The sequence below is a fragment of the Parus major genome, chromosome 2 (genome assembly GCF_001522545.3).
Source record: "Parus major isolate Abel chromosome 2, Parus_major1.1, whole genome shotgun sequence".
Lineage (NCBI taxonomy): Eukaryota > Metazoa > Chordata > Aves > Passeriformes > Paridae > Parus > Parus major.
Window position 1 is genome coordinate 43,719,212 of NC_031769.1, and position 19,261 is coordinate 43,738,472.

At 43.2% G+C, this 19,261-nt stretch overlaps 1 protein-coding gene across 1 annotated transcript in view; it reads right to left on the bottom strand.

Moving 5' to 3' along the window:
• Positions 1-14,770, bottom strand: part of TMC2 (transmembrane channel like 2) — a 30,566-nt gene extending 15,796 nt beyond the window's left edge. The window contains exons 1-11 of the mRNA XM_015617627.2: positions 14,725-14,770; positions 14,366-14,413; positions 12,106-12,445; positions 11,215-11,367; positions 8,896-8,986; positions 7,899-7,980; positions 7,506-7,612; positions 5,548-5,646; positions 2,286-2,428; positions 694-841; positions 78-266 (exon numbers count right to left, since the gene is read on the bottom strand). Of these exons, the coding sequence (XP_015473113.1) occupies positions 78-266; positions 694-841; positions 2,286-2,428; positions 5,548-5,646; positions 7,506-7,612; positions 7,899-7,980; positions 8,896-8,986; positions 11,215-11,367; positions 12,106-12,445; positions 14,366-14,413; positions 14,725-14,770 (1,446 nt within the window). The remainder of the gene's footprint in view (positions 1-77; positions 267-693; positions 842-2,285; positions 2,429-5,547; positions 5,647-7,505; positions 7,613-7,898; positions 7,981-8,895; positions 8,987-11,214; positions 11,368-12,105; positions 12,446-14,365; positions 14,414-14,724) is intronic.
• Between the last annotated feature and the right edge of the window lie 4,491 nt (positions 14,771-19,261).

Consider the following 19,261-nt stretch of genomic DNA (forward strand, 5'->3'; position numbering starts at 1 on the left):
TCAACCTATGACAATTAATTTGCTGACGTCCAAAGTGAATTATCCCAGCAGATAACTGGAAGAAAAAATTTCCTTACCTCATTTCTTTCATACCACCCAACATTTTGCATTTTGGAAAATGTCTGGGAGCGTTTCACCACAAAATAAATGAGGTAGCCACTCCCACACAAGCAGCATATGATGAGGACATTGGCCAAAACTCGCAGGAACCTCCTCAGGTGGATATTCTCATCCTTGTTGCTTTCTTGCTCATCTACAATCGACTCCTGAAAAAAAGCAGGGGTGCTCAAGAAATTGGAATGGATGTCTTGCAGCACCAAGCATAAAACACACCATAAGGCTTTTCAGCCTATGAGATGCAATATTCTACTATTCTGGCTGTATCCAACTTGTTAGTTTTGGTTAAATTAAAACTAAGCTTCATAGAGGCATCCTGGTTTGGCTGAAAGACATCACATGGCAAAGAGCCTGACCTATCCCAGGGGAGCTGCACTCTAAATTAATACAAATTCTTTTAAATGCCAAAAAAAGAGAGTTAGGGGAAGCAGGTCACAGAGGCTGGAGCTGCCTTGGATCAGCACCATGCCCTGTTCATGATGGGGAGATGCTGAGTGGGTATCCAGATTTCCCCTTAAATCTCTGCCATTTAAGGTGCTGGGAGCATCTCCAGGGGCAGGCAGAGGACAGGTTTACCTTGAAGCTGGTGGTGATGGATGCAAACTTGTTGTCTGCTGTCTCTGGATTGCCAATGAGGTAGTCCCAGCTGGTGAACATTTTCCAGCTGAAAATGAAGTTGTTATCATCCCCGTCTGCTGTGCTTTCGTTGGCATTGCGTGCCATCCTGTGTAAGGATGTGTGCAGTGACAAGGTCAGAAAGCTGTTCCACAGAGCCACCACATATCCTTCAGCTCTGCAAAGCTTGGGTAAGATGGAGTGGAGCATTCTTGGGGTTTGGAAATGACTAAAATGTGCCACTGGACTTTAGGTCTAAAGAGAACTGAACTGTAACTGTTAGGGCCACACAGGTCTTCTATTAAAAATAGTGAAACAGATTAAAACTGTGATAGCATAGGTGATTAAGGAGGTTAAGGATTGCTTCATCCAGCTGATGAAGAAAGTCTATTGATGGTGCTTCTGGGTCCTAGGTTGCAGTATATGGTATGGCTACCTTTAGTTAGTTAAATTAAGTCAAAACCCCCATGTCCTGTCCAATCCGCCCACTGCAGCACAAAATTTTAGTGAGACTTGTCTTGCTGCACAGTGCTGGAGCCAAAGAGCTTGCAGCAAGTCATGCAGAGAGAGAAAAAGGATTATTCTTGTTAATCAGCATAGGAGTAGATATGGCTTCTGCTGTTTCCTCTCTATTACTTGATCCCTGAAATCCTTCTGTAAGGCCCCCTTGAATTCCTAGCACTAGTCCCTCGAGGAAGGCAAGACAAGAGATGCTGCAATTTCATGGCAAATGTACAGCAAATCCCCATGTCCCACTCCAGCCAAGGGCTCAAGAGGCTCTTTCTGCTGTGCAGCAATATGGCCTGTTTCAGCAAGCAGTACAAATCCATGGGCTTATTCTTTCTTCCAAAGAAGGCACCTTTTCACGGTGTGTCCTTCAGGCAGAGATAGAGGGGCTTATTTTTTTATTTTCAACTGTGCAGAGACCACAAAGGACTGACAAGTGCTTTGGCTGCATCCTGAGTGCCCTGAAGATGCTGTGGGAGCCTCACTGGTGTTTGGGGACAGTGCACAAGAGGTGCTTTTAAACTACAGTGATTCATTTAGGGAATCAACAAATACAGTCTGGCAGAATTTGTCTCTTTTCTGCAACCCTTCCATCATCTGTGGGACCCATGCTGGTGTTCAAGAATGTTGATTTTGCAATGAAAGGATGCAAGAGGAACCTTTGAAATTTACCACAAGTAAAATCCTCCTTCATGTACAAAATCTAGCTGCTTGATGGCCCTGTAGTAATGTTGGAGGAAGGGTTAAAGAGATCTGTAGAGGAGGAAGAAGGAGTAGGAAGGAGAAGCTGGAGTAGGAAGGGTTCAGAATAGTGCACATGAGTACAGGGATGAAGCAGTGGAGTGCCCAGGTCCCACCAGAGCCAGTGGGGTGGATGGGGAGGCCAAGTGCATGAAAACAGCAGGCACTCATTTCCCCACATTTCCCCAACCATGGGGAACTGGACCAAGTCTGGGTGCCCATGGAGGGGGAGCCCAGCTGTGAGACACATCTGGTGGATTTTGCAATGTCAGCTATGCCAGGGGGGGGATGTCAGCTGCACTTACGATCTTATAACAACCATCAGGCTGTAGCCGAATACGCTGATCCCAACCATGAAATATGCCATTGGCAGCCTGTATTTCAACCAACCAATTGTCCTCTGGTTGTTGTAGTAGCCATAAAAGAGTGCTGAGTATTTGATGTAGCCCTGGAGGTAAAGCAAAAGCAATCCTGTGTAAGCTGTGCAGATATTCTTCTGCAGTAAAGGAGTTTCTAGAGAAAACTGAAGATTTAAAACAAGGAAAATCATCATGGAAAAGTTTTTAGGGCCTTATTCTTGTCTGTTTGCTGCCCTAGCACCTTTGAGAGCCATCTTCTTAAGAGTTTATCTTCCTAAGAGAGGGAAGATGAGGGAGAACATGTCAGAGGACGGTGGCTTAAAGCTAAAATATAGTTTTGATCCATCACGCTTTCATCCTTCCCAGAAAAAAATCCTTATTGCTCTTTGTGGCTGTAGCCCACCTGCTTCTCTAAGCCAATAGTGAAACACTCAGATATTGTAGAAAAGCTGTAGCAAAGGTTCTTCCCACCATGATATGAAACTTTTACTTTCAGGTAGGAGGCAGCTGATGCTCAGTGCCTTGCAGATTTAGTTCCATTTACAGGCTGCCACCTGCAGAGCAAATATAACTAAAGAGAGAAATCAAAGCATTACTTGCCTGTGTAAAGCAGAGCTCAGACACAATATCAACCATGTTGTCTCAAGTAGATCTATTTTTTGCTGTGCAATCTGTTAGGCATTCAAGGAGCGTGCAGATCACCTAATCCACATTCGCAATCTCTCCCTGTTTTCCTGTCATATCTCATCCAAGTTTATGTGTATCACTGCACATTGTGCTTCTCGATTTTTTGCCCCTTGTTTTTCATCTCTTAAGTGAAGTGTACTTACTTAGTCTGGCCATGACAGCTGAGCAAGCTCCCCTCTGATCAAGCCTTTGGAAAGACATAATCTGAAGCTCATATCCGAGCCTGTGTAATGATCTTTTCTAGAGACATTGAAGGGTTTGCATGTAAAGGGGCTTCTGGAAGCAGTCTAGCCAAGCCCCCTGCTCAAAGCAGAGCCAATTGCAAAAGGAAGTGTTGTGGCTCGAGGCTATATCCAGCTGAGCACTGAAAATCCCCAAGGACGGAGCTTCCATGACATTTCTGGGCCTTTCTTCCAGTATTTGACCACCGTCACTTGATTAATTAAACTAAGCTCCCCCAAAACTCTAGGCTTTTTATTCCTAACTTAATAAAAAGCTTTGGTACTCTGGGGTGCCACGGAAGCTGCATTTTTTCCCTACACAAAGCGCTGTGCCACAGGTCCAGGACCATTCTGTGTGTGTTTCTACCAGTGCAGCAAACCTGGGGCTGGCACACCACAGCACGGCTGCCTGGGGCTCGTAGCCTGTCACACACAGTGTCTGCTGGGGAAGTGTGGTGGAAGAAAGCCTTGTAAAATATACTGTCCCTGGAAGGAGCTAGCCAAGTTTGCTTCTCAGGTTGTAATTCCAAACCTTTGTCTTGTTGATTCATCAGATGCCAAGGACTGAAAAATGAGTTTCTCTGCTCACATCATCCAGTATGTTCTTTAAGCTCCATTTGTGAGACATGGTGTCTGGTGTCCAAGTGAGATTTATGCCTTTCTACTCCTCTAGAAATCCGTGATGTGACCTCCTTGCTGCCAAAGCATGCATTTCCCCAGCTCCTCTCTCCTGAAAGGTATTTCTCAGGGTAATGGTATTGACTCTTCATTTATGCCTACTCTGATAGATATTTCCCTCTGCACCTCTCCCATGGAGCATGCTGGATGGAGTAAGCTTCTCTTCATTTGCTAAGGGCAAACCTCTGCACAGGGCTTCATTTGACATCTCCTGGCTGCAGAGGGTGTTGGTGTACAGTGGAGCCTGGTAGCTGGAGGTGCTTCTTGAGCTTGAATGATCACTCCCTGATGTCAGACAGGAAGGGGATGGGTACTGGATGTACCCTGTACAGCAGAGGGGCTCAGAGGACCAACACCTCAGTGACACCAGGGGAATGTAGATGCGTGCACCAAGCCAGAGGCAGGAGACTGGCAGGTCATGGGAGTAGGCATTTCCTGGAAGCACACAGCCTCATCCAGAGAAAAGTTTCCTTACTGATTGCTCTATTACTTATGGTCTCCCAGGGAAAATCAGTACCTGCATTTAATCAACACTCCCTCAGATTTTTTTGTTTGTTCATTTTGGAGTTTTATTTTGTTGGTTTTTTTATCTCCTGGCTTAACGAATTTAAATGCTACTTCTTGTATTTTTACAGTACACCGCTCAAATGAGCTTTTCATTCCTTACACTGCTATTAAAAATGTCCTTAATTCATGTCTGAATTCTAGATTCTGGAAGTGTGGGAAAGAGCTGGGAGAGGAAGAGTAGAAAGCATCCTCAGCGGACTATGTGGGGTAAAAGGAGGCCTGGCCCTGGTAGGTTTCTGGACACCAGTATTAAAGCCTTATTAATAACTTAGTTTAAATAATCTGGTCTGGAATAAAATAGCTTTTTGGTTGGTTTAGTCTTTTTTCTTTTTTTAGCTAAGGAAATTGCAAAGGGGTTTTCCAAGGCACAAGTTACATCCAAAAGCCTTCACCCCCTGCACATATACCTTGTCTTTGGTTGCCACCCAAAAATACTTAATGCCTTAAATCTTCAAAGTAACTGGGGTGGGAGGTGAATTGCTATGGCAGGCAAGCACCCAGAGATGGCTGAAAACTTGGGATTTTCCTTTGTGTGCAAGTCCTAAACTTTGGTTCCCACTTCAGTCTCATGTAAATATTTCAGGGGAACAGGGAGGGCAGGCACATGGGGAGCAATCCCCATCCCAGTCACTTTCAGTGGTCTGGAAAGGTGCTCCCTGCCTGTGAAGGGGGTCTGCAGCTTGAAGTCTCTGTCTGGCTGCCTGGTTTGGAGCAGCTCCAGCCTTTTACCTGGGTGCTTGCTGCCTTTCCAGTTGGAAGCAAAATGGCTTTTGTGTCTACATACACATGTGATGTACACCAGGCAGCACACTGGTATAATGGAAGGGGTTCAAATCCATATCCAGGTGTCTGCATGTGGACATGCTGTTCTGGCCAGAAGTCTCAGCATCCATAAAGATTTTGTTTCAACAAAAGGCTTTCCAGACTTCTCCTGGAAGGAATCCATGCTCTGCTGGTTTATCTTGGAAGAAATTAATCCTTGTAGCACCACGAACTTCTGAGGGGTTTGAAAAGGAATTCAACTGATCATTTATGATTAACACTTGTGTGCTTACCTCAAAATCCCAAAGAACAGAAAAATCCATAGCTGTTTCTTGTTCAGCTCGGGGTACAGTTTTCCTTGGCAAACTCCCATATGGCATTCCCATCAGGACCTGGAGAGCATTAATAGCAGTGATGCATATATACTATAAAACACCAAAGAGATTTTAACAGTTTGGTTTTTTTTTTAATGAGAAAAAACTTAATGCTTTTGGCTGGTTTTCCTTTTCTGTTGATTTTGATATATATTTTATTTCTTAATGCTAGAGCAGCAGTCTTTAAAAACTTCCTAGCATTACTTAATTTATAATTATTTAGTATTACTTATACGTATTAATATTTAGCATGAAGTATATTTATTAATATATATTAATAAATTATATATATTAATATATTATATATTAATATTAATATACAGAATTAAATTTCTTGTTAATATTTAGTATTAATTTCACACAAATAACCAGAGGACTTCCCTTTCCCATGGCACACACATTGCACAGGAAATATTTTTTTGAGAAACTGTATCTTTCAATGAACAGCTGCAGTTGAAATGTCCTTACTTTAGCAAGGAGTTCTTTGCTTGAATTTCATGGGTCTAATGCAGTAAAGAGATTAGCTTCATCTATTTATGCAGAGCTCCTCCTCTGAGAGAAGTCAAGAGCACTGGGTCAAGCTTGCAATATAATTTGTATTTTTCAGTCCTGAATCAAAAGATGTTCTCAAGGTGAGGTAAAGGGCAATTAGGTTTTGAAAAAAAAAAAAAAAATACTAAAAGATGCAAAGAATAATCTTCATGGCACAGCCTGTCCTGATGGCACCATGCAAAGCAGATCTTGCAGCTGGAGCAGCAGTAGAAGTCCAGACAGAGAATGCCAAGGGCTATGGAGAATTATTATATTTACAAGCTGACTGGTGCCTATACCAAAATATCTCATTAGCATTCATAGCCTAGAAAGGTTCTAGCATATCATCTATCACTAATTTTTTAGGGCTATCTAATTACACTCAAAATAATTTATGATTAAATGTTTATTGCCCAGCAACCCTCCGTATCGTAACAGCTCAGTAGGCAGTGAGTAAGAGTGTGCACACTTCAGAGACGAAAGCTCCTGCCATATGCATAGTTCCTAACCAAACACATTTGTATTGTTCAGTGCTAATGGTTATGTCTCCTCGTCCTGGGAGGAAACTGAGCTTTCCCTTTCCATAGTGTGAGCAAGCACATTAAGGAGAATAAAAACACGGTCCTCAGGAGACATTCTGCAGTGCATTTTTGCTCCATAAAAATCTGCATTGAACAGAACAGATGCCACTGTCTGTGGATTGCACAGCCTTTAAATACTGCACTGAGTAATTTAGCCAGAGCTGTAATGGCTACATTAAAAAATTCTTCAATAAACGGTCATATAAAGTTGGCTATGAGATTCTTCTAATTCTCCAAGAAGAATGAGATATTAAAAAAACCTAAAATAAAACAATTGCTTGTGAATCATATGAATTGGGAGTACAAAAAGGGGTTATTTCCCAAGCAAGTGTTAGTTAGCAAAGTGCTGGGAAATTGTCCATTCCCTGAGGGCTGTGCCATGGCTGTTGCCCCATGGCCAAAAAGTGAGGGTATTTCATTATTTTCAGAGCACAATCCATTTCTTATTGCTCTTGCAGACAAGATTTTGTGCCTAGGATTGGAATGACACATTCTACACTTTAGTCAAAATGTAAAATTAGCTTTGAATTAGATAGATTGTTGAGCCTCTGTTTCAGCTGCTGGATGGGCAGGATCTTTGATAGCATTTTATGTCTCCTGGCATCAATCTGACTTCTGATCCTGTGTCAGTAAGTCTTTGTAAATAATTGTCCTCAGGCATTTCATTTTTCTAAAACAATGTCAGTTATAAGGCATTTGTCCTGTCAATGTCAGGTTTGTGTCAAGCAAAGGGCAAGATATTTGAGAGGAGAATTAAGCACTCACCTCTGGAATTATAACCAGCCCAAATATTAATGCAAAAAGGACAAGGTTTACTCCATACATCCACCGCAGAAATATGAAGTAGGAGGCAACAGAGGAGCCAAAGTGACCTTAAAGAAGAAGACATTTCATGGTCAGGAGTTTAGGAGGGTTAAACTGTCCTCAGCAACCCTCTGCCCTCAGGTCTCCCCAGCACATTTCCTATGAGCCTCCCAACAGTCCCCACAACTGCTGGACAGAGCAGCACCTGGAGCTGCCAGGGATGTGTGCTCCTTTTTGGCACTGATGCCCAGGCCGAGTGGAGACTGTGGACCAGGAAGCTGGAACATTGTTTGTATGAGGACAAAGCTCTTTTAGAAAATGTCCCACCGCCACCACACAACAATTTCAACTTACTCTCCACTTCCTTTATCTTCATCTCCCAGGGTATGCACTGAGTTTTAAAATTTTCAAAGTCTCTCTTAAATTTCACCCATTTCTGAAACAAGACAATATTGCAGTGAGCAGAGAGGTGTGAAGAGGGGGGCCTGCTCTGAAGCAGGGCTTTCTAATATCAGAGTTTGGTAGCATGGTCCAAAGCAGGAGCTCTGGTCTGGGTATTATGTTTTGGACTATTTCAGAAACTCCCTTCAACCAAAAATCCCCCCCACTCCCAAGTGTTCACATTTATGATTTGAGTTTTAAGAGTTTTAACCTTTCCAGGCATTTGGACAGCTGCAGCTGTGCTATGGATTGATCAGATTATATAGGGGTAGAAAATTCAGATCTGGCTCTGGATTGAAAGAATTTGTTCAGAACCAACTCTATTTAAAACAAAATTTTATTTGATAAAACACTGAGCTTGAATCTTGCCTCCTCAGGCCAGCAGCTAAACTCCCATTGATTTTATAATCTCTAGTCTGGCTCTGTTTTGCACTTCTCAATATAATCTCCATGACAACATGCAACTTGGCTACCAACTTCAGTCTCAAAACACAGCCATCGTTCTCCCTGTTATCTCCTCATCACTGGAGAAGGTGAAATTTTACAGGAGTAGGGATAGTACAAGAATTTGGCAGGGCCTCTTTCCCCTTTAGGGATATCTTTTCTCACATATCAAGGTTTTGGAGATTGCAGCCAGAAAGCCATGGTTTTCCCTGTTCCTGTGAACCCTCCCTTGCTTCAGGAAAGGTCACAATGAGGTCCAGGTTAGGGTACATTTCCCCCTGTTCTTTCTACGATTGTCATAGATTTGAAGCCAGCTAGTGTTTTTTTGAAAGTGGGGAAAAAAGCTTTATTTTGACTTCCTTGTGCCTCTTTCACATAGATATAAATGGAGGTCAGTAAATCTAAAAATGTTCTGAATACATAACTGAGTATCCGAGTCTTTCCCTGGCATCACTGTAGCACTTACCTTAGCCATCATCATCTTATATGCATACAACTTCTTGCCCTTTCCTTTTCCCAGAGCTCCTTCAAACTTCTCTACAAAATCTTGTGCTTCCCTAATTGTAAAATAAACAAGAAGTTTATTATAACAGCAAAGGCGTTTTTAGCTTTTCACCCCTGCCTGCACCAGTGGGATAAGCAACTGTGCTTTGTAGGAAGGTGGGGACTTGGTGTCTCCCCCCAGCTTCTCTCTGCTGGTTAGTTCCTGTGCCATGTCGAGCTCAGACACCCACCCAAGACTAGCTATTGGGTCCCCACAGCACTCACATTCATGTAGAGATGTTTTATATTAGCTTAAAGTATTGTTAAGTGCCCCAAATCTTGTGTCACACTTCTCCCTGGGCAAAAACTTAGTCTGCCTGTTCCTCTCACTGCAAGCTCTCTGCATGCCTGTTATAATTTCTCTCTCTTGATGCATTGGTCAGGAAGAAAATAACATTGCCTAGTGAAATAAACTCCAAGAGGGTGCAGAGTTTTCTTTTATGAACACCTCCCAGGAAAAATAAGAGAGATGTGCAAATGGCCCAAGGGGATAATCTCAGTACCAGAGGAATGAGTGTATGCCCTCATTCATGTAGTCAGGAGTAAAATCAAGCTGCAAAATGAAATTAGTTTTACACTAGGATATCTAAGAGAAATACAGAGAAAATAGTCTAGGTAGATGCTGTTATGCTGAGTATGCTCAGCTTGTGAATAAAATAATATTGCATATATTGGCATTGCCAATGAGAAGAGATTAAATTTCAGGAGCTGTGAGGTTTTTTGCCATCCCAAGCCTGTGTAAAAGATGGACTTCCACTTGGAGTAAATAGTTGGCTAGGTAACAAGACTGTAACCTTGGGAAAATCACCTGTGACTTCATTTGCAAACCTAAAGTAAGATTTCTAAGTCTTGAACATATTGTTTTGCTCTCTTTGTGTTTTACACCTCTCATCTCTGCAATGAGGCTAATAATTTCTTCTCTCAGTGTTGAGTTTATGCAACCAAAAATCTCTAATGAATGTGCAGTGTGCTGAGAGCCTTTCTGGAGACCCCTGTACAAGCAATACAGCAGTTTTGTTTAGATTATTTAGTAGGTAGTGTTGATTGCTGTAGCTCAGAAATAAGATGGCAGTATGGAAGTACATTGTCAAACATAATCCTAAGTAGAATTTTAGTCAGGATCCTACACCACAGTGGAAAAATGCATCAGAAATAACTCTGCTTTGCTCTTTTTTCTTTTCTTACAAAAATTTGGAATTTTAGGGCCATAAGAATTTATTTGTTATGACCTCAGGCTCATAGTACATCTGAGGTGGAAAAGCTACTTTAACACAGTTCCCTGTTATAGACCTTTATCCAGATTTTCAGAAGTAATTGGCAGAGTTCACAATTCCTGATTTTATTGGAAGATGGAACAGGTCTTGGCCTTCAGGACATAAAAGAGAGAAGCAGAGACACATGGTGACTGTCAGCTTTCACAGCACAGCCCCTGCATCTCTGAGCAGCCTCTCAGCAAACACAGAGCAGGGGCATCACCACTCCCTGTGGGGCTGTGTCATGGTTTAACATAGCTTGGTTTTTAGTTAAAAGGAAAATGTATGTGTGCTTTGCAATGCTATTTTGAAATCTTTCCTGGTAGAAAGGGGTTTCAGAGGTTCCTTAAGCAGTAGAGCTGGGAGTTGAATCATTGCCCTGACAAGGGAATGGTTTGTTATGAGCCATTCCCTATCAACCCATGTGTTTTGATTTGCCTGGTCTGCTCTGTCCCCTGTCCCCCTTTGCCCAGCACTAAGGGGTCTCTGCTGCTGCCTGAGTTGTTCCCACCTTCATCAGGGGCTGGGTGGCAGATTTATCTTTGCTCCATAATCCTCTCAAAATACAGCATTTTTTCCAATCAGCCCCATCTCAGGACTGTGCACTAACATGGTAGTGTGCTGCTCTGATTTCTGTCTGACAAAAGACATGAATAAGCAAGCCAGGGTACAGAGTTTGCTTTAACAAGTAGCCTGACTGTAGTGAGGCATTTGGTTTTAAACACGAGGGTAGAATGACCTGGCTATGGGTATCAGTTGAACAGATTTGCACTTTGTCTGTTCTTTGGTTACAGAGGCTGAAAATCAGATTGCACATTTTAACTCTGATCATTTGAACTGAGACAGGCTGGCCAGGTTCTGCTGGTCACTTTTTCTGGTACTATGATGCTACAGCAGCAGCAAATATGTAATTTCAAGGAAAGACAGAGTGCATCTGGCAACAGTCAGCAGAGACTACAGGGGTGGGGGGTTCCCATTTTTATGGGTACCTGAGCACCGACAGCTTCTTCACCATCCTCCAGGGTTTGTTCCTCATGGTGGAAATCAGTTTTTTCTTTTGCTCCACCTGCTCCTTCAGCATAGCAAGCTCCTCCTCTGACAGTGACTCCTCATCAGATGAGTTGGAGGAAGCCGAAGAAGTACTGGAAGACACACAAAATAAAGAACACAGAGAAACTCACTGGGATAAGAGAGGGAAGGCCTTGTTTGGGGTAGGCAGACTGCTGCTGGGCGTGGGGATTCCACTCTGATGTGGGCACAGTGCCTCAGCATCCCCTGGCTCAGTGCGATGCCAGTGCCCATGGCGCTCAGGGCAGGGCTGTTTCCAGACAGGATAGTGAGGAGGCAAATGTGCCCCACTGCAGTTCACTCCATGTCATGTTTTGGGCCACATTTCAGCTATAGCCTACAGCTACCAGAGCTACAGCTGGCTCTGGAGAAATGGTGTTCATGTCTTCATAACAAAATGGGAGAAAGGGGGAGAAGTCAAAGGTTGGAACAAGGAAGATTTGGAAGAGGAAGAGACTTGAAAACACAATGGATCCACTTTAACTGGAATGTTTCCATAGACCAACCGAAAAAAGGTCTCCAAGCCCAAATTTCTCAAGGTACCTTCTTTAGGGGTGCTTTTCTACCCCTGGGTATAGGTGCTAAGACTCCACTAAATGCATAGACCTGATCCTGGCTGAGAAATTATACTGACTTGGAAACAGTTTTTTGGTTTTGTGGCATTTTATGCTGTTTTCTACTGTGTCTCTTTTAGGAGAGCAGGAACTTATTTGCAGTCTATTGGTTTTGCCATTCTGATCCATATGCCACTGGCATGTCAATATTGCTGCCAGTCTGAACAAGGGGGCCATAGTCAGGGATTGTTTAATTACCTGTTTTTCCTGTCTTTCTTCCCCTCCTTCCCTCTCTTGGTTGTTTTCTTTTCTTTGTTTTCTGAATCCTTTTGATCTTTGGTAGGAGCCGTTTTGCCTCTGTCTTTCTTCTGGCTTTCTTCCTCTCTTGCCTTTTTTCCATCTCTATTTTTCCTTTGGTAATTTTTTCTTCTAGAAGCTCTGTTTTGCTGGCTGCCATTGTCTTCCTCTTTGCTCTCATCTTCTTCTTTGTCTTCTTTTTCTTCTTTGTCTTTCTCTTGCCTTTTGCTTTGAAGTCTGCTTGTTCTGCCAGTTTCCCTGAGGGGTTGTTTGTTAGTTTTCTTGTCTTTTACTTCATCTTCTGCAAGCGATAAAAAACAATTACATTAGGAAATTCTTGCCAGCAGAATAAAGATTAATCAGAAGAACATGGGCAGCCAGGACACCTGATGCAAACCCTGGCAAATTCAAAAAGCAGGTGCCTGTTGATCTCGATGGGCCTTGTGTTATGCCCTGCCCAAGAACCAGGTGTAACTCTTTGGTTGTGCAACTCCCATTTAAGACAGTGCGATTTAGCACACCAGTGACTTATATGTGACCATAAGAAAATTGGAAATTAGTTACAAATGCAAAAGCCCATCCATCAGGCAGCACAGACAGATATCTCCCTGACCTGTAAACACAGCAGAACAAAGGAAACAGAAATTGCAGTCTGTTACACAATGTGTAGTTTGCTTGTTGATGTGATGTCCTTGAAAGATGTTTACTTTTCAAGGCTGGGAATGGAGTTCTTCTATTTATAGAGAGAAAAGGCACAGCACAGGCAGTATTTGGTTTTTCTTTCTCTGAGTTTTCTTTTATACTGGATGGTGTATATTCAGGGAAGAAAAAGACCAGATAGTCTCTGAGGCACATTTCATTCTTACTGGCATTGCAAACTAAAAGCCTTCTCTTTCCAGAAGTCAGAAAAGCTTAAAGGATTGAAGTGGAGCATGATTTAATTGAAGAATTTTATGGAAAGGGGGAAAAATTATCAAAAACCCCCAAGTCTCTCCATCTCTTTCTCTATCAAGTCTATTAAAATTAACAGTAAGTTTTCCAGAGTATTCTGGCTTCTTATTTTCCAAAATTTCTGGCTGATGAAAACAAAGAGTTGGAGGTATTGTAATGGAAGAAGGAAATTGTGATAGAAGCATATGAGTATAAAATGAGGAGCCAAAATAGTGAGAAAAATAGAAGCAAAAAAGAATTCAAGTATTTACATTTTTGGTTTGGTGAAAATCTAGAAATTAATGACAAGCAAATAGTTCCTGGTTTGTAGCGGTAAAAAATTAGTAGGCAGTGGTTGTTGTCACATTTGACACTGAGAATGAGAAGGAGCTTCCAACTAATATCTCAGGAGCCATTATGCTGTAATGGTCCATCTAAACTGAATTTTGGTCAATCATCTAGATCAAAGGACCACCGCTCTCTTTGGGAAAATGTTCATTTTGGACAGCCAAAAATCTAGGGTTTGGGGTTTTTTTATTTGCAACCTCTCAAGTATTAGGTTAAATATGAAGCATTAATTAGTTATCTTTATCTTACTGCCTCTTTTGCCTATATGGAAAAGGTTGATATGATTTTAAAAAAAAAAAAAAAGAAAAGTACCAGTAGTTTGCTGTCTACTTTCTCGTATTCTGTGAGTGATACAGACACAGTTGTGAACTGTTGTTGCAGTAACAGCTACACTTGTATCACCTATCCAGCGCTGTTATGATCTTACCTCTTCTCTCTCTCACCTTAGATATACTATACATGCAGAGTTTAAGGTGGGTTTAGTCCCATCACATGCTTTTCCTGATTTCCCTCACAGTCATAAGTCTCCCTTCAGTCCATTTCATCTTCTTGTGACCATGATTAATGAAGATCTCAGAGTATTATGGTCTAAGCAAGCATTACAGGGAGGGCAAGCACGACTTCAGCTTAGTGCAAAGCAGCCCCTGCCCTGCACAGGGTTGTGCTTTACTGCAGCACCTGATTTACTGGGGGCTGACTCCCTAGGAATGTGGGCTCTGATAGCCTCCAGCTCTGGGAACATGGATAAAAGAGGATGGACTGCTTAAGAACGGTGTTTACATATTGCAAGTTAAAAGTCAAACCTCAAGGGAAAAATCTGCTTGCTTGCAAGTAGCTCATGAAAGGGTTCGTGTTGTAGAGCAAGTCATAAGTCAGAGAGAAAAAGAAAAGGCATCACCTCTTGTATTTCAAACAAGACCACATTTCTTAATCTCTACATTACCTTCACTCTCTGTGTCAGTTTCCACTGCTCCATCAAACTCTATTCCAGCTGCAAAACAAAGAACAAAGAATAATTGCATTTGTTACTGGAATTTACACATGTGATGCTTTACACAGCTGACCTTTAAGTTCCAGCTGAGCTTGGCAGCATATCCCTTATTGATTGTACATTATATTCTTTCCCTACAGCGATGCTCTTAATATTTACTTTAGTCTGGCAGACAGACAGCAGTCCCCTTCTCAAGCAAACTAAAATTGTATGATCTTTGGGTGATGCCAAATGGTGTGCTGAGGAAGCCCCGAGAGGTTTAGCCAAGTTTGGCAGCATGTGAAGTGGAATGATTTCACAGTGATACCAACCATCTTCCAGGATGACCTGTAGAGCACTTTTCTTTTTCTTCCCCATGGCAGCCTCCCGTCTACTGCCCAGACACCATGGCTGCTACGCTGCACACACGCCCCAGTCATACGCGGGTTACTCCCTCTGCCAGTGCCCATGTGCTTGTCTCCTTGGCATTGCAGGCAGGTGGGCACGTCCAGCCTTCAGTGACCTCTTGCTCATGAGCCATGAGGACAGGGAGGGGTGAGAGAGGCAGGGAAAACCTGGGCTCTGCCTCAGCCGACCCAAACACTTTCCCTTCTTCTCCCTTCTCCCTGTGAAAAAAGCACCTGTTGGCATTACATTGCATTTCATTATTTAAACATGAAGGAAAGCCCTTTGGTGGGTACTTGGTGGTGTCGTATGAAACACAGACACAAGTCACGTCTGGTTCTGACATAAGCATGTGGCTGGAGGCTTTCAAAGGATCAATTTTCTTAATGCCATATTCTTTACTGACCTTTGACAATCTGTGTAACCCCGTTAGTCATTCTCCTGCATCTTATTAAATCTCTCAGCCAGCGCCCCTTGGGACACAGCTGTGGGTCACCTTTTGTCCTCCATGCGTGTCCCTTGGAGGGGACTCATGAGCTAATAGATGCAGCAAGGAGTCAGGAGTCAGGATACCAGGATCTCTCTTTCCTTTGCTCCTCTATTCTGTGTGACCTTTGCATACTCATTGCACTTGCTGGTAAAATAGGATAGATTTTCCTTCTAGGTGCTCTGAGGCTTAATTAATTAATGCGAGACCCTCATTTGGAAGGTCCTTTAGAACCACAAAGTATTGTATTGCATTCTGCAGCTTGCAGTTTTCAGTGGGCCAAGAATAGGTTTGTCTGAGTGATGTCCAGAGCAAAACCTGCACCATCTGCCTCAGCTGTAGCTCCTGCAGAGAGCACCCAAGGCTTCATTCCTGGTGCAGGCTTTCTCTTGGCTTCCCAAAAGGAAAGCTTACCCTGACACCATCTATGAAACATACTGCAGACCCCTGGCTTGCACAGCTGTCCCTCAGGGACCTGGCATAAAGACTTTTTTACGAAGATTAACATAAATTCCTTCCTTCCCTCCCAAAAGAGAGGGCTGTTCTGGAGATCAGCTTGAGGCTGTTGCCACCATTGACACGTGCTGATGACTACTGCTTTGGATCAGGTGTAGTGACTGAGGAGATGCCAGCCTGAACCTCTCTCTGCTACTTTTTCCCATTGAATTTGGGTCCAGGGGCATCTTTCAAGTACTTTAAGTCCAATCCCATGGATTGTTTGATCTATGTTTGACTTTAGCTCAGCTCTCCTGAGCTTAATACATAATGTATGGTATATGCCCATGCATTATTAACAGCTCTAGCCCTACAAGTTCATTGCACAGGGCATTTTCACTGTGTGTTCCCCACACTGGTGGGCTTGACTGGGTCTGAAGACAATGATAATGCCTTTTGAAGGTACTCCCAGCGAATGAGTTTCACCTGTAACTCTATATGTTGATGCAGTTTGTTTCCAATATGATCGCTAGGTCATTGCATTAATACTGCTCCAGGAAAAGAAAAGGAGAAATTCCAGCTGCTGGAGGCTGCTGGAACAGATCTTCTACAAGATATTTCAGTCTCCTCAGTCCCAAGCATCTCTTTCCCAAATAGAGGATCTAGAAACCTTCTAGTTAAATGAAGACCAAGTTTCTGAAGAATCATGTGGCAGGAGGCAAAAGGGTTGTGGATGCTCATCACACCCCACCCTTCTCCCCTCCCAGTACTGTTCTCAGTGATAGCACTGCTTCTGCCTCATGGAATCACAGAATGCTTTGGGCAAGAACTGACCTCTAAAGGCCATCTGTTCCAGCTCCACTGCACTGAGCAGCCACATCTGCATGTAGACCAGGTTGCTCATAGCTCTGTCCAAACTGACCTTGAATGTTTCTGGGAATGAGATATCCACCACCTCTCTAGGCAGCTCATGCCACTGTTTTACCATCCTCATTGCCAAAAGACTTCTTTGTACCTAATCTAAATTGACCCTCTTTTAGTTTAAATCAATTACCCCTTGTCCTTTCATGGGCCTTACCCCTTCTTTCCCACCAAGGCACGCTCAGATGCTTTTTGTATGTTCAAGGTCTGTTTAAGTGAGCATCTCATTGGCAGAGTTGAGTGTCCTGGTTTCTACTCCACCAGAGAGTTGGTGATTCACTCATGATCTGCACTGGAGCTGGGACAGCCGCAGGCTCCAAAGCTGCTTGTGCCACTTGGCATGCCCAGAGCTACCAAGTACGTGATTTTGAAAAGTGATGGGGACTGCAAGTTCATTTTACTACCAAAATCTGTGGCCAGGTAATACCTGTCTTCTGCCCTCAGATGAAACACCTGCTCTTTGATTTTTGCAGCAGTGGGGGCAGGGTGTGGAGTTTCCAGGCAGTCACACAGGCCCTGGGCACCCCTGGCCACATGGGGGGATAAGACACTGCTCTCCCCTCACAGTGGGGGTGACAGCTGAGGGGTGCCAGTGTATGGGACAGAGCAGGAAAGGGGGCTGTTTTACATCATTCCCATGAAGCAACACCTCAGTATGGATCAACGTATTTACAATAAGCTCTTCTTGGCTGTTGCTTTGCTCCCCTGTACCTACATGGCCTAAGGTGGTAGGACTGGCCATGATAAAACTGTATTGTTAATGGCTGGGTGGCAGCATTTCACTCTTGAGTAGGTAGGGACCTTTATCTTTCACACTTCTGACTTCACTGGACTCCCTCCCATGGAGAGGGGAGTTGCATAATGCCTGGCAATTACTTCCTAATGGAGAGTTATTAAAGTGTCTGCCCAAGAACTTACCCCTAAGGAGAAATCCCTACATTAGCTTTCCAACTCAGCCTCTGGTGCAACAGACCCTTTGCATATGACATGCTGCTCCCTTTGCCTTAGAGTCTCAAGAGAAATGAATAACCTCCTCCATCTGATGCTGTCTGACTCCTCTGGAAATGATGGTCCCCCTGAGGCTGTGATGTGCAGCCACACAAGCATGATGAGAAACCTTGGAATCTTGATTCTTTGAGGAACATGTCCTTAGGGCAGCATGTGGCAGACTTGCGGAGCCACTGTCACTTTTGGGGTGGACCAGGCAGTGCTAGAGGTTGTGATACAGAGGAAGGCTGGGCAGCAGAGCCTGGGGAGGAGAAGAGTGGGATTCAGTGCAACAAAGTGGTGTCATGTAAGATGAGTCCAAGAAAAAGTGCAAAATGCTTAAATTGTCTTGCCAGGCTTGCTTGCCCTGTTTTGTGGTAAGTGCAGAGAGATCTGTAATTCCCCCGCCAGAATCAGGCTGGTGGAGGTCTTGCCATACCTCTGGGCTGTGTGATAGTCTGCTTGTAGTTTGTGGACACTGAATAGCATTGGTAAAAAAAAACAAAAACCAACAAATACCCAAAAAAAGTTTAAAGGAAAAAAAGATATTGCAACATGGAATCATCCATGGAGAAAAAACCTTATGGTGGGATATTATACAAAATGCTGTGTGTGAAGTAAGAAAAGTGAGCTTGACGTCCTTTTGACACCCGTCTTTGATGGTAGAAGGTGCTCCATTAAGGGAGAAATACACACAAAAATTGCAATGAGATGTCAGCACGGCAGGCCTGGGAGAGCAGCAAGGTGCCTCCTGGGCTGCCAGAGAGGTGGCACATGAGGACTTTCCATGTCTGTGTGTGTCCATCTGACTGCAGACCTGTGCAGGGCCCACCAGAGCTTGCACAGCCGTACGATGGGGAGCTCATCAGCAATGCTACAGCACCAAGCACACCACCATCCTCAGCTCATGAGCCTGATTTTCCTAAGAGGATCAAGTGTCTTGCAGGGCTTAGGATTTCTTAGGATTATAGATTGGGGGGAGGAGATTAATGGATGAGTCTTTTACCTCTTGAGTTATTCCGCACAAGGTGTGAATAAGTAATGCACAGCCACAAATCTAGCTATTACTTATGTAAATATTATGTGTATGCAATTTATGGAGCTGTAGCGCAAATATTTTTTACTGTGTAGTTTATTATTTTTCTCCTCAGATTGGCGATGACTAACACTATATAATTTGACAGTTTTGAGTTTTAGCATACGAGGACATTGGGTGTCTCACACACATCCAAGTGTTAAATAAAAAACAGTTGTGTTATGGAGAGAGGGTAACTGAATCCTGGAAGCACATACAACATACTTGTAAATGCTTAATGAGCTAGTGTTTCTTCCTTTCTTGCTTTCTGATTAACATAGGGCTTTAGCTAATTAATCCATGGATTACATTTATTCAACATTCATCTCATCTATAAGTAATCTTTACTTGAGAGGGTTTTTGAGTAGTAATAATAATAATAATAATACCTGACCTGTGTGTGGATATTTTGATGAGGACCTAAAACATGTGAATTGCTGGAGCCACCTTTAACAATGTATCTGAGAGAGACTTTTAAAAGTGAGAGATCACTTCCAAACACAAACACAAATAGACGCCCCCCATCCATCTCCCACACTCCTTTTAGGGAATGGAGGCA